This window comes from Echinococcus granulosus (genome assembly GCF_000524195.1).
Source record: "Echinococcus granulosus chromosome Unknown EG_S00013, whole genome shotgun sequence".
NCBI lineage: Eukaryota > Metazoa > Platyhelminthes > Cestoda > Cyclophyllidea > Taeniidae > Echinococcus > Echinococcus granulosus.
The window spans coordinates 1,414,948-1,430,816 of record NW_020170393.1 but is presented as its reverse complement, the minus strand read 5'-3'; the positions used below and the strand labels follow the sequence as shown (position 1 = coordinate 1,430,816).

General features: G+C 41.4%; 1 protein-coding gene across 1 annotated transcript; it reads right to left on the bottom strand. All coding sequences in view use genetic code 11, as the record gives it.

Moving 5' to 3' along the window:
* Positions 1 to 418: 418 nt before the first annotated feature.
* EGR_02861 (Sphingosine-1-phosphate lyase) lies at positions 419 to 10,078 on the bottom strand (the record flags this gene model as incomplete). Its single annotated transcript, XM_024492110.1, has 13 exons — positions 419 to 526; positions 679 to 961; positions 2,021 to 2,138; positions 3,456 to 3,576; positions 4,640 to 4,786; positions 5,484 to 5,546; positions 6,932 to 7,039; positions 7,645 to 7,681; positions 8,454 to 8,542; positions 9,201 to 9,329; positions 9,407 to 9,544; positions 9,615 to 9,734; positions 9,770 to 10,078. 13 exons carry the CDS (start codon positions 10,076 to 10,078, stop codon positions 419 to 421), a joined length of 1,770 nt encoding a protein of 589 aa, XP_024353604.1.
* Positions 10,079 to 15,869: the final 5,791 nt, after the last annotated feature.

Below are 15,869 nucleotides of genomic sequence, written 5' to 3'. Positions count from 1 at the left end.
GATAACAGATCTATCCGACCCACAGAGGTGTTTAGACCAGAGATTGCCCAGTGTGGACTTATTTGAATTAGATATCTCATGCACAAATCACCTACTAGGTAACCATGAAACCGGGCAAGATTGACAGTGATTGTCTGCCAGTTCAGTATAATCACATTCTCTGAAGATGACAATTCAGGAACGGAGGCATGAAACGCGACTAACTTTGGTAAGTTTAAAAGCAAAGGCAGGAAAAAAACTGACTTACTGATTTCTACCACCAATGGTAATTCAACATCAATTCCAATAAACAATGAAAATACGAAAAATGTTCTTTTAATAAGCAGTTCGGCAAGTTAATACATTTGACAAGTTAATTAAAACAAATGGACAAAATCACTTCGAAGGAGGAAGGAGAGAAAGTTGTCAACATGGACTTCTAGTCATCAGGCCCCTCGGTTGCGTAGCAGGCGTCAAGAAAACTCGCCACCACGGAGGCGACCAGCGAACGATCGGGAATCTGTGCACACATCCCGTAGATTGCCGCCTACATAGGTCAACACAAACACCAGTGAAAGGACTCAAAATCCTCAAAACACGCTAAGACACTTCTTGATCCCACAGCAAGCGCCATCAGACACCACTACAACAGGAACCTTGGGCATGCTGGATCAATTGAAGAAAAGCAAAAGAACTAACCGTGCCAGTAGATTCGCTCTTGGGCGAGTTAAGCAAGCGCTCAGCCGCCACTTTGAGGTCGTCAAGAAAAAGTTGCGCGACACCCGGCTGGGTGTGCAGGTCGGTGACACAGAGGTGCACCGCGGGAGGGTACTGGAGCACACTGAGACTCCAATTGGCCGAGCCGTCCGGATGGTGCGACATCAACTCCGCTAGTTGGTAGATATCGAAGGCGTCCGAGGTGAAGGCAACCACACTTACCTGTGGTTCGCCCAACACTCGCAGCCCGGGGATTGATGACACGCTAAAGGGAAAAGATCGTCAGTTGGCTTGTATCGGTAGTAGATTTTTACACTATTGACCTTCTCTTATAAAAACCCCATTGTTTAGCTAGTTTATTCGTTATGATTGAAGCACACAAACACCACATTGGGGGGGAATCAGCTTCAATCAACTAGACAATTTCGATGGTTGGTTAGCTGAAAGCCTCCCCACCTCATCTAAGTAGATGAGACAGACATTCTACCGTTATGACAAATCTACCAGACGCCATCGCACAAAGTTATTGCTGTAATTGCGTACTTAATTATACCAACTTTTCTGATCCCCTAGGCTTCAACTCACACACTCGTATTACTAGACTTTCAGTCCGCCTGCACAACCAGAATACCTCATTACGCTGGTGCTACAATGGCAGTAGAAATCGGCAAGTCCACCCCAAAGCTAACTTCAATTTATTTTGCCAAGTACCATATCAAAATGCGATAGAAGAAAGGGATCTACTGTTAATGGCTGAATCTGCAGGGGCTATAAAAGTAACATCGACTTCTCACAATTTCCCCAACTTAATGTTATGTAATCCGGCCAAGAATGAATCAGTTGAGACTGGACTATATAAGAGAGTTTTGCTTGGAAGCTCGTTCATCTAATGCCCCAGATCAAGCTTGCAATAATCGACGACCATAACATCTGGACTTCCTTAACTAATCTTCCACCCGTTCAACAATCATACCTTTTCACTGCCAACTAACACTAGATTGATGGACTGATTCACATTAGCACTGACGACGGCAAAAATAGCAATTTGAAATCACCTATCATATATCTAATAATCTCCACGTTTATCATGGAAATTGCCTCCTGTCTACCCAAATGACGGCACACCTATCCAACACCAAGTCAACCCAATTTCATAACTGAAAAAGAGGAGAGAAATTGAGAAGAAGAGTGGGAGTTGTCCGCTGGCCTCAACTTATCCTGCAAAAGAACTGCTTTCTGTTCTACAGTTGTCAAATTCTATGACTGCTAAATTTTTCCCAACTTCATTAGCTAAAGGGAGATAGAGAGGTAGTGAAGTAGTTACCCCTTGGCGATAGTGCGGGCAGTGGAGATGATGCGTTTAGTGGAGTTCACATAGCCCTCTCGACCGAAGTACATCAGCGCCGACCAACAGGCTGCGATAAGAGCGCCCGAACGACTTCCTACGAGGGAGATAAGAGAAGTGCAAATAGGATCGAAAAAAAACCTCCAGTAAAAGGTTCCCTTGTGAAGCCGGTGAAGATGTGTAAAGCTTTCAGCATAATAGCAATGCGAAACGTAAGGCCAAAGCCCATCAAGAAGTGATTGGTTGGTTAAAGGAAAACTGTTGGAGTCTAAAAGAGAGGCAGGAGTCATTCCAAGCCTGTTTTTACATGGAAGGGGCACAAGTTTACCTATCTGGCTATTTTCGTCTTTGGTACAATGGTTGATGACCATTCAAATGAGTCCATGTCAATTTAGCCTCGTCAAATTATACCGAGTAGAAAATTTTACGAGGGTCGGCTTATTAATACAAGATTGAGACTTGGAAGTTGGTCAATGGGGTCAGGTGGTAGATACTCATCCTCACTTTCCCAGGTTGGCTTTTTCACGAGACTAGGAACGTCATCGGAATTGGGTGTGCTCGATCCATCAAAACTTCAGTAAGCAGCCCCTTTCTACTACACACAGGGATAAATTTTCTCTAGTTATAATAATAGTTTTAACAATCGCGAAACCAGGCTCCACAACCCGCCTCTGAGCAGAAGGAATTGCTAATGCTTGGTGCAGGTCGCTAAAAATGCTAATAAATGCTTGGTTCTAGAAGTGAATTCCTCAAAATGATCCTAATTATGCTGCCAAAGCATTTTAATTCTACGGTTGATGGAAAAATAGAGTGCAGTGTTGCCTGATGGCCATTTGCCACACCAGCACTTTTACAGTGCAGTATACAACTTCAGTGGCTCCGGTCTTTTTTTGAAGTGACGATAAAGACAAACCTAAAAACAGAGGAAACTGTAAACTAACGCTTCTTTGCCATTGCCAGGAGGGTAAACTAGGCAAACTTCATGTCACAAAAGTCATATAACGAAAGTGCATCCCATTAAAGTAAAGTGAACGTGAAGTGTTAATGAAAGTACATGGAGACGTGAGTGGAAGCTAGTTAGGCTTCAACGAAAATTTCGTGGATCTGTGAATTTGCAAAACTGCGATGCCTGGAGTGGTCATTTTTGAGTGAAGAAATCCCCTACCACACCTTGCACCCTGCAGTAGACCGAAAAGTTGGCGATGGGACAAGAAGTCGACCTTGAGTGTCATGAAAATTGCAGACTTAAATCCTTAGGAGGCTAATAAACTACTTTGTTGAATTTCAATACAACTTGCCTTTAAGAATGAGCAAAATGCATTGCTATAGCCCACAGGACAAAGTATCAATGAGCTCAACACTTCAGTGCGATCATCCAAACTGCGCAATGCCATGAAGGCATAAATCAACGAACCGGCAAAAGTCGGAGATGCGTAAATTCCACCCGACCAGTCAGGGAGAAGAAAGAATTGGTTCGCTCGAAGCGCCCTGTTGCGGTACATTATCACAGAGGAGCCCTTTGCTGCGAATCCGTACTAAAAGGTGGCAAAAAAGACCAGCACAACTATGAATGCATTCGCCGGGATGAATAGGACCAAAGTAATGTCAGATTGTTAAATTACCGACTGTTGCAGAAAGTTACAGATAGATGTGGTCTTGACTGTCGTTTAATCGTCATTTGAATATGCTAAGACCACAGTTGTCACTACGCGATTAAAAAATAGCAATGCCTTAAGAACTCAAAGATATTGAATGTTTTGCAGCCGATAGAAGGCATCTCAACTTTTCACTGGAATCTTCTTATTTATTGAACCTCGTTATAACCTGTGACGCCAATTTTATAACTACGGCTTCTGTTTTCATGTGCCAGTGGCATGGACCCCATCGAGCCCCTAACCAGCTAAAAGCTAAAGACTTTGGGACAGATTTCCCCATCACCGATGCAACGAGTAAAAGATGGCGTTACAATCAGTGCGTACTGCTCTGTGGCTCTAAAGATCAGGCACTGCCTGAGCGTGAGCTTGCGTGCCTCAGTAAATTCAGCTACACATAATTGTAGCGACCAATTGACCTTGACCTTCAACTGATTATCAGTACATCTCTGCTTTGTGTGAGCCAATCAGGAACAAAAGCATGACTTCGGAAGGTTCGGAGAATCGGTACCAGTAGCGGCTCCTAGAAATTAGGATAGGAACGTTTTTAGGGGTAGCAAGTTTCCCCAGCAAACCCCTCGATCACGGTAAAGTGTATCATTAATCAATTTACCCCAAAAAGCTCTCCAAATGACTGAGAAAATACTTCCTCAAAGTTGGTAGAAACTCGAGGAAAATGGTGAAGATTTTTCCAATTATCATAGTACCACGCCTGAAGCTATCAGCAAGTAGCATTTTTGGACGTTTTCCCAATTTCCTAAACCAAATGACTTTGAAACGAGATAGATTGTGGGTCTTGTATGTTTACCTCGAGCGCCCGACCAAACGATTAACCAGTGCGGTTGCGTAACCGTAGTACTTGATAGTAGAGTGATTATAAAGACAGATTAGTATCTGTACCGACGGAAAGGTAGATGAGTGGGTGAATAAAGATGCATCACCTCACCTTGTGAGTATCGCAGGAGATGCTGGTAACACCGGGTAGACGGAAATCGAAGAGGTCAAGAGGGAACCCGGCCTCCTCCATAAAGGGCACCAGAAAGCCGCCCAGACAACAATCCACGTGCACCGGAATACCTCGTAAAGCGCCCAACTGAAAATAAAACCCAAGCGTCAGTAATCTCAACTACTACAACAGAACGACGCCTGTTTTAACCGTGTTTCTGCATGGGTTTTTTCAGCCCTTCGCGCTTTGCTCCCGTGGTGGAGGGCTGGAATCCTCGAAAAAGTTATTCATGCTATCAGTTCCCAAACTCCTTTCAGGAGTAAGTCAAGTGCTAAGAGGTCATTAAGTATCAAGCGTCCGACTTTCTTAGGGATACATTTTGACAATTTATGTAATCTCGGACATTCTCGAGCTTCGTGGAAGCATATGAAAGCACATCAACGTCTTCACCTGAAATGCTTTAAAATGATTCCAGTTGCACTTTTTCGGCGGGTTCGCCATTTGATATGGTATATCTAATGGTTCAAATGAAAGGCCTTTTAACCAGGCATATAGTTCAAGCCAGTCAAATGCGTTAGCAATACACTTAATATCCAGTCATAAAAGGGTGCTATTGTTATCCGCTACTGGGATATTCCTGTGACACCTGTAAGTAATCCACTCCGGAAAACACGGTGCTCTTCAATGCAGGGCAAAACCTAGTCACATTTTTGCCCAAAGAAGTTAAAGAATGATAAAAAGCGTCGCAAATAATTTGCAATGCTCTCTAAAAATTCCTCAGTACATAGCTGATCGGGATACAAGTGTGATGAAAGATAATGAAAGGGCAGACATATACACACACCTTAGCTATACTCTTGATATCGTCGATAATTCCTTGTGGATATTGAGGAGCAGATCCAACGAGCTAAAAATAATAATTCGAGAAATTCAGTTAAACTTTGACAAGTATGTACAAAAGAGGGTCCTGGGCATTCAACGGACAGATCAGTGGCAGCTCACTACCAAATTTAACGCCTAAGCTCCTGTCACAAATTACTTAGCGAAGTTTCACTATGAAAATGGACAAAGATATAACAGCGGAGCATTCTACAGGCATTTAGAGGGAACAATCTTAGTCTTGAAAACGGAAAAAAAGATGGAGATGTGACAAGGTGGAATGGAGCCCCCTCTAGCTGATATGATGTGGGTTCATTAACTGGAGGTTTTGCTTCGTCGCATAATTTCTGGCATACGCTTTATTTAAATCCAAAACCCTGACAAAATAAATGAAACAGGCTAAAAATGGCAATCACTAATAATAGTCCTTAGGACGCTTCCGTGTTTGAAATTTACCCTCTAGGCATAGCGGAAGTTGAATGTAGGCTTATTGAGAAGTTTATATGGGGTTTGTGCCAGACAGCACCGCAAAAACGCCAAGCGTTGCGTGTTTAGATACACGCAACGGAATCACATAAGGCTTCTGCCATCTTATTGATTCAAATTTCACATTTCAAATGGCGTGAATAAACCAAAGACCTCTAAGCTAATCACTTCTCTAACGGAATAAGTACAGATACTCTGTGAGACTACTTAAAGTCTTCAGCTGAGGTGACTGATTTCTGTCAAAATGAAAGGCTACACGATAAACAGATGAAATCAGTAAAAGTAAAAGACAGTGAAAGGAATGTGGGAATGATACATCAATGAGCACTACTTAAATGGGGTCACCAAAAGCCACCATTGTTGACGTGTTCGCGGTCAGGGTCTTGGAGGAAAATCCACCACTACAGTCACCATACACATTGCTATTCTGATGCCATGGCACCAATCGTCGTTAATTTTACCCAACAAACCTACTACCCAAAAACTAAAATGCAGGAAAATATCCTGATAAATCTATTTCATTCGGTTAAAACCAACCAATCTGCTTCCATTTCACGATTTAGTGTAACAGATAATGATAGTCACACTAAGTTCAGACAAGAGAATTTGGGCATCACATATACGTGACGCTGGTAGCGAATGCGTTAAGAAGGTAAAAAAATATAGGGAAACATTTTGATGCAATTAAACCTTACTAAAAATACAAAGGAAGTAGGAGTGAAGGTACTGACAAGTTTGACAAATATGAAAATTATGGTAAACGTTCAGTCTATTTTCCGGAATGGTAAACAACCTATCCACAACTGCCTGTCAACAACAGACTTCAAACTACATCCAAAAGTGAAAAACATGCCACCTTATTGACGTGTACCATAATAAACGCAGATGTCATCAAATGGATTGGCAAACAGATGAGGGAAGACTCACCATGCAGGTCCTTCGTGTAATGGCACGTTTCATAGCTCTCAAGTCGACCTTAAATGTTTTCGGGTCCAGAGGAACCTTCTTCACGCGGATATTCATCATGCTGCCAGCCTGCAAAACAAAGACCGCTTAACAAATATGATACAAATTCGAAGAGAAGATAAGCTGTGTTTCGAAACCAGCCATACTTGAACCAAGTCACGTATTTAAATAGTTTAGTATCAATCAACGATCCTGCTAAATTTTTACAAATGGTATGACCAAGATTCACGTGTTGTTTGAGAAGTACCCGCTTTCATCACAGTTGCTTTGATTACGGGATTATTCGTAGCCCCGGTCTCGGCTCAGCTCGCCTAGATGAATGCCTCGATCCTAAGACTAAGAAAACCATTTGCAACGGAAGGAACTTCGAAAAACTCGTTAGCTATTCACACTGTCAACTTATTGGACACACCCTCATAAATGTCCTTCAAAAATTGAGATAAATAATCACAGAAACTGGAACTATTCTTTGGATAGTATCATCCCTTTATCAAGAAACAACGGGACAGTAAAGTGGCATTCATGGTGATCGTGAGGCCGATAAACCTTATTTGAAAACCTGAAGATAACTGAACTTATTCAGGCCGCAGACGGGTTATTAAGGCTAAAATCCAACTCCGATTTCACAATGAATGATGGTTATAAAGGGATAAAGTTGGAACAAGATATATTACCTTATCGAAAGCAGCATGAGCCGAGATAGGAATGACCCTGTAAAAAAAGATTGGCAAAGCGATGAATAGTAGAGTGAATGTGGGGATACATATCACCTGTATAGAATTATGCATAAAAGCTATTGCTGCTATTCTGGAGTTCAGTCACTTTCCACCTCTCCCCCAGCACACCACTAGTGGTGTCAAATCGTGTCAATTCCTAACATCCCAACTTGGGATGCTGACAAGGGGGAAAATTTACGACATTCGTCGTCGAATTTAAATGCTGCTATGCCAACAAGGCCAATGCAGTACCTTGGCAACCAAATCTGCGGACCCGAAATTGCTACGAGTGCTTAATCCTACAGGAAAATATGAGCTGCATCTTACAACTTATTTTTGTTTTCTACAACCCACTCAATTTGGTTGATCAGCAATATTCAGAAAAGTGCGTTCCAAAAGTTCCACTGATTATGTGTTTAGCTACTCAAGCCATGTACTTACATATAATGATAGTTATTTTGTAAATTAGAATAGCTAATTCGTGAAAGACTTGAAATAACTTTGCAAATACTACGATTTTTGGTTTTAAATTGAGAAATTAGGTGTAAAAGGTGACATGGGATTTCACACAGCGTTGGAGTTGGAGGGAATAGCAAACCGATGACATTTCTTCCAATTATGTACATGATTAAACGGACCTCATCAGGCTCTCGCGATTTACCTCCTATGACAGTGGCATGTGACTCTACTCAAACACCCAATCGGTCAGTCTCTCGCTTCCTCCCACGTCCCAGTGATCAAAGGGATAGTAGTTACAAAACACCTACACTTCAGGCTCCTTGATGCCAAGTTTGTAGGCGCGATTGCGATAGGCCAGGCACGCCAACATTATACTTTCTGTCCCACCAGAAGTCATCTGAAGTTTGAGAAACAAGACTGCCAAAAATTGCCAACCTTGGAGCAGGAGGTAGGAAAGGAGTAAGCTGAAGCAAACTCTAAAAAATCGTTTGAATAGGGGGTGTCATGTGTAATGACCGTAACTAGTTTTGTTTCCAAACTGTAAGCATCCAATCTGACTGTTTATTTTGATGCTCAGTAAATTCCACTGCATCATATTAACAGACACAAGCTCTGAGGTTTGATTTGACTTCGAGCATTTGTTTTCGGAATTCAAACAAAACTAATAAGGTCGCCTTGCATAAATCTAAGTGGTAAGCCTACGAAAAATTTCCCCCAGCCATTGCATGAGTCAGGAAAATAAATAATCAGAAACGGGCAAAACTATTTTCAGATAGCTTGAAAAAATTAGAACGGATCTTCAAGCCGGATGTATGAAGCTTTAAGAAGGCTGATTATGCAACCAAACACCAAATTTGTCAATAGTTCCAGAATCAGCATGAAATTATGACATAAACAGGATCACATGAACAGAAAGTCATTGCAATAAACATTGAAAGGGCCCAGACGTTATATGGACACATCCAGAAGTGATGAAGTGCATAAAAATTCTGTTTTCCGCTGGGAAACGCGATTTCAGTACCACAATTAGACAATTTTTGAAGGTGGAAACTTACGGTGCCGCAGCTTTCAGAATCCCCATTAAACATGGTAAGGCACATTCGAACTACCTCCGCTTCCATCCGACGAACAGCTGGAAAGGCGTCCACATGCAAAGGGTTGGACCAGAGCGTCATCTTTTGAATCTGAAATAAAACGCTTCTGTCGCTTAGTAAATGTAAACCCAAATTTTCAAGACGACTCTATTGTATTAGGAAATCACCTTGACTAGAGGATAAAACTTGTTATATAAAAGGGAAAGAAGCTTCAAAACACCAAAAGAAATGACTCTGTCTTCTTGCTTCATGGCCTCTCCCAGACCCGGATTTGAGATAGCATCAAGACCAACAAGTATCTTCGACTAGATACATCAAGGAAGTTCATGTTTAATTTGCGCAAGAAAACAATTTTATGTAATTTCGGAATCTCACCTCGATTAGTAGCTCATTCAATCCACTGTTTGAAGGGTAAACAGCACCTGACATTCGGCCATCCTTCCAAGACACAGCAGAGCTTGAGTGGTAGGAGCTTGCTACCTTAAGAACTTCACTCTAAACGCAGGAATATACAGCACTTCCAAATTTACGACTGAGCTAGACATCGAGGGCAAACAAGTTCGGTAGCCGAGTTTGCACAGTTTGCCATGAACAGTTTTGAAAATGTCCTTTTTAGCCTCTTGAAGCTTTTTCTTTTTGATTTCACGCAGATATGGGAGACTTGTGACAAATTTGAACACAAAAGTCTTGACTTGAAAACCTCCAGAAAGCGCATTGAAGGCTCGTATCGTCAAGAATACAGACACGATAGCAAAGAGTGTTTGCAAAACAATTTCAAGTGGTTCATATCTTCGAAGGTATTTATTGGCCTGTGTGATGGACCCTCTCGCAAAGTCCATAAAGTCACCAAAAAAAAATTTGTACTCCTAAAATTCATCAACAAGTATCACATGGAACAAACCATCTTTCAACCTAATGAAGAACAGGGCGATAATTCCGTAGGAGCCGCCTACGACCTTGAGAATCAAAAATAAGCCAATTTGCATACACACTTTCAATTGGTTTCGAGTTCTCCAAATGAGGTGTTTTTAACTTGGTTGCAAAATTTAAAATCATTTGAGGTACAAAATGTATTTTTTTACTCCTAACTTTAATTAGCTCTAGAATGTTGTGTAATCTCAAATTTCATAGACACGCTTCAAAGTAAACAACTGATACTTGCAACGGAGTGTTTTAAGATATTTAGGAGCAGCAATTTTTCCGTCCTCTATTAGACCACTTGATTATTTTCTTCTATAATTTATAGTTACTCATGCACACAATCTTTGAAATGAATAACATCCTAGTAAAACCTCAATCCTAGCATTAGTCCTTATGTGCCTGGCCCAACTAACAAGGATATATTTCTAGCATTCTGATAAAGACTGTAAAATTAGCCAACCCAGGCTTTAACAATAAATATTATTTTTGCCAAACTTAAAGTGGCTCTTTACCATAACCGAAAGTTAAACAACCATTGTATTACATAACCCCTCTCCTCTTTTGAGCGCTCCCCTTGGTCAACTTCCCGCGTCAGCTACCACAACGTAAACTATCTAGGGTTTATTTCGATATCACTATGTCACTGCTGCAATGTTCGAGTCGTCTTTGAAGGCGCACGGAGGCATAGTGATGTGAGAGAAGGTTTAACATTCTGACACTGAGACGGTGGCCGAAACTCCATAGACTGAAGATCTTAAATCGACTATTTGCCAACATTGCTTCCAATTTCCATAAATAGGCGCCCAAATATATTTCATCGGCTTTGCGTACCATAGAACACAGTTCCAGTGGTTTTCAACTACCTGTGCGAACAACACTTGTCTGCCCCAAAGCCGGTGACTGCTATGTTTACTGGGGCACAGTGATGACCTTACAAATGGCCTGCCTCATCAAAAACCGCGTGAACTTGGAGGTAGGAAACATTATAAATCAAGTGACTAACCGCAATTTTGAGACAAAACAGTGTAAAAGATGCATTGTACACTTCTGGAAGGTCAAGGCAATTCCACTTGAAAGATAAACCAATCTTGACACCCACGTGTCTGGCGCCTTGGTTTTTTAGGCCCTTTCGATGTGTCATTCCAGAACAATTTTTTAAAGTGTACAAGTTTGGCACGTTAGTAATCTACCTTTACATGCGAAAGCGCCAGTAGGGATGTCAGAGAGGGTGCTTCTTGGGCACGATACGATACCACAACAATGAATGGCTTTCCAAAGTCGTTATCCTCCGCTGTAATTGCAAGCTCTTGTCCTTTAGTCGGTGCTAAACCTAATTCAAATGAGACCGACACAGATTGGTGAAGTATTCGCAGTCTAGAGGAATTCATTTTAACAAGTGCCCCCTGGCTAGTTTCGGCAATTATCCCGTCAAGTTGCCAAAAGCGATTTGGAATCCCTAAGCACTTTACAAATACAAATTTGTGAAGCTTGTTAGGATTTTTTTTGCACTATCTACTATCTACTTTACCTCAAATTCCAAATTTAGTTTGATTTCGATGTGATATTTACATGGTGTGTTCAGGCTGTATTAATATCCAGCTAAGGGAAGTAACTAAACTTGAATGTGACATTAAAAAAGCGAAAATAAAAACAAGGGAAAAAAATACTACTTTACCTGACATTATCGCTTTCGATCCCCTAGTGCTTAAATGTGATTCTGATTTGGAGAATTTAAAATTTAGCAGTCTGAAATAGGGATAATCATGGGGATTTAATTTCTGCTGGAGGTGGGAAGTATGCCTAGAAATCTTTCTCCCCGATATCATGCAACCGAAATTGGTGGGTAGTTATGACAAGTCAGTTGTAGGTTTGATTTCAGAGAGGTCAAGTTCTATTTTTTTGGGGAATTCCTTAAAAATTCAGACCTTTTAGGAAGTAAGTTATAGCCTCTGCCCATCCACAAAATGAGTTCCTCCACCCACTCACTATCATATGAGGTAATGAAGCACCCCACTCCTCTTCAAGACAAGACTTCATTAGGCACGTACGGAAAGGCCGGTGGCAAGTTACTGAAAACGACAAGGATAAAACCCTATAACTTTAAGATGGTATATGAGACCGCGGCGACTGAGGGCTTCACAGAGTTAAACAGATAACTTTGGTAATTACCATTCCTTTCTATTTCCAGCTTATCATGGTAGAAGCTTTTAAACACATTCACACTTTTTCGAAGTAGGTAGAAGCGAATTTGTATGATTCGACAGCTTTAACCCAAGAACCTCAGTAAATGTCTCGCCAATGGGCAAAGTCTCGTGTTTGGTGGGCATTTTGGGTAAAATAAAAATCCTTTTGTACAAAAGACGCCTCTTTTAATGTTCTCATGAAATTACCTCCTGCGTTAGCCATTACCGTGGGAAGTCGTACTAGCGAGGCCATAATTCATCTCCCCGTTTTCAACAAGCCGGGATATTACCACTTTTTGCAGATAAATAACGTCTAATAAAAATCAGGCACAACAGTTTTGATTATAGTTTCTTTTAATGCAAGAAGAGATGAAAGGTAGCCCAAACTTTGAGTTGGCTGGTCAGCTGAGCTATGCCATTTAAGATCGGTCCAAAAGCAATTATTTTTAAGCAGTAACATATCATACTTTTATTTGCTGTGAAAAAATTTATGAACAAGAGATTCTTAATAGAGGTTAATTGAAATTACTCAGTATTTATTCCATTAAAAAAGGGCGTTTAATTTTCCCCATACTTTTGGAAAGCGATGACCTACTTAAAACTATAGTAAGTAGTATTGCAGGTGGCAGCGATTCTTAAAAACAAAAAGCACAACTGTTAGAATATTGCATTTTGTCTATGCAGCTTAGATGAAAAACAAAGCAGCAACCCTACCACCACACTCGCAACGAAGAAAACCCTTCCTCAAATGTGAGCTTTTTTAGGCTTTTACAATATACCTAAAGAAACAAAAAACACTTTTGAGAGGCTGTTTAGCGTAGTGAAAAAATTACAGTAAGTGATTGGTGGTGGCAGTGCTGACGAGGAGGAGGAGGAGGAGGAGGAGGAGGAGGAGAAGAAGAACAGTTGTTGCCACAATAAAAGTACCGCCTTTGCCCTTCTCCCCCCAGGTCCAGATGATATGTACCATATAGATAAATTGTTCCAGAGCCAATTTTATAGGGTGAAAATAAACAAATAACAAATGCACAAGTGACATTCTACCACCACTGGGAGATAAAGGGTTTCGTTTGATGGAGGCCATTGCGATGGCAACGCCATAGCCTCTCAATAATGGGCCCGATCATCGCCTGTTGCATGGCAGTCGGGAGGTCAATTAGACAACCTATTTCCCGCATTTTTACTTATAAAATTGTATTTATAGGCTGATTGCGGCAAAGTTGTTTTCTCATCCAAGGATAAACTTATAACATTTGGGGAATGACTTCTTTCACTTCCTGCATAAGTTTACACTTTGTTTATGTCATTTCAGGATTTCTCTCTTTAGAGAAATTCTAATTTTTCATTTTAAAAGTAACATATTCCACTATCTATTTTCTGAACTTATAAAAGAAGTAGGATATTTAATCAGTCACAAGCAGAATACTTGTTGCTTCGTGTTACTGTAAAATCGTTTCCCTTTACCAACCGCAATTTGTAAGGAATCCCTGTAGATCCAAGCTTAGTTTCGTTTTCAAAAGTCTTACTTACTAGGAGTCAGTGTTTTTAAATTTCAAAATGAAGTTCTTGGGGAGGTGCAATGCCTGCGGAATTCTACATGCGTTGTCAATTGCGCAGTTGACGCTTTCTCTTTCCGAGTCTCAGGGGGAAATTGATTACCACAGCCCAAATACTGCATCGTTCTGGTATCTCTGCCACTTGCCAGTAATTCTTTTAGTGACCTGACCACTTTTCAAAGCTAGAGAGCACGGTATTCTCCAGACCAGGAACAACCTGCATCTACTTTATTGCCTCTTAACCCTGATTAGTCTTCTTGCAAAACACGATTTGAATCATTTGGCAGTTACCATAAACAAACAAAGAATACATTGCAAGACTTTAAGTGGTGAATTAAACGGCACTTAGGACGCTGCGTTTCAATTTCACAAGTAGCCCCCAACCCTTCTGTCATCGAAAAACACATTTTGCCAAGGTATTATGCCTTCATTCGGCTTCAGAGATGTCTCGGGGCGACGCATTGGTGGCAGCCGAAAACAAACCCGGCCATAAAGGACATCTATCCTGATTTTTACTGCTGGATGATAAAATTTAGCTGGACAGAGGAGGTGAATATGCTGCGGATGGGAAATCTGTGACGACCCTTAACAGAAGGGCTAAAAATGACGTCTGCCTACTGCAACTACCCCAGTTCCGTGGTCTGCAGGAAAGCTACTAACAGCTGAAGCTACACTAGCTGCGAACTATCTGGAAAGGTTCGGTGCGGAGCTGCCTACCGTGCCTGCATGAAGATGTCAGTGAAGTGAACACACGATACCTAACCACTTCTCTACTAACTGGGCTGAAGCCTGACAGTGATGGTAGGCAGCACTGAAGTGAGAACAACAAGGTGAGGAAGAACATTATGATACCTTATTTTTTAAAAAAAACTAACTCTGCTTTTAGATTAGTGTTTTACAATTATAAATGGACATATGAGACAGTTAGTGTATTCCTCTTCCCTAACGCAATTCCCAAACAGAATGAAACCCCCCATTTAGTGGAATTGCCAAAGAGACCAGTGATTTTGCGGTCATAAAGCTTCTCACTTGCAAGCAAATTCGATGACTGACGCCGTTGATTTGTTGGTGTTTTCCTTACACCACCGGCTGTACTGCGATGGTCGCCGGTAGACACCAACCAAGGGGAGCGCCGTTTTGATTGCGTGAGCACTGAAGGCTCCGCCTACGTACTCCCACTCGGCGGCTTGGCCTCTAAGCCATACCTGTAACCCCGTCAAGAGGTATTTAAACCATGGATATAGATAATTGGATAGTTTAAAGGAATCAAAGCCAGACGGTAACTTTCAGTTCTACCTTCGCTAACGAAAATACCCTCTCAATAGGCTAAAATCCTTAAACAGCCTCTTCAGAAGTAAATGATCTACAGATCCACAGTTGTCAGCTATGGACTCATGATTGATACCCAAACTGGGAAGCACAATATTTACTCGTAGTTTATAGTTTCCTTTAAATATTAGGCACTTTTATTTCAAATCTCATTTATAAACTTGGGCCACTTTCACTTCCCAAAAGAGACTGGAAAACCCTGAGCAGAGAGCCTGACGTTCATTCGCATAAACATGACTGGGACAAAGTTTACCAGTCAGAGGGCAGACGGCACTAACCCGACGATTGGTGAGCACTTTGCGCCATAAATGGTGGCACAAGGAAGACCTGGCCTTTTTAACAATACGAGCTAATAGACATTACCTGAAGCCCATCCGACAGACGGGAACAGTGATTTTCCAGGCTATCACCTTCATCAAGGGAGCATATTTCCATGCTAACCCCACCTGTTGGTCTACTTCATTTAACAATAAATAACTGATGTTTCTCGCTTTTTCGAGACACAGAGTGCCAATCCACTCCACTTATTACCGCCCCCTCATCTTGCTTTTTCTGAGGGCAATTAACGGGTGGTCTTGTATTTAGTCTGGCCGCCAAGATGAGATGCTATTCCACGCTAAACCGGAGCTATCAACCAGTCA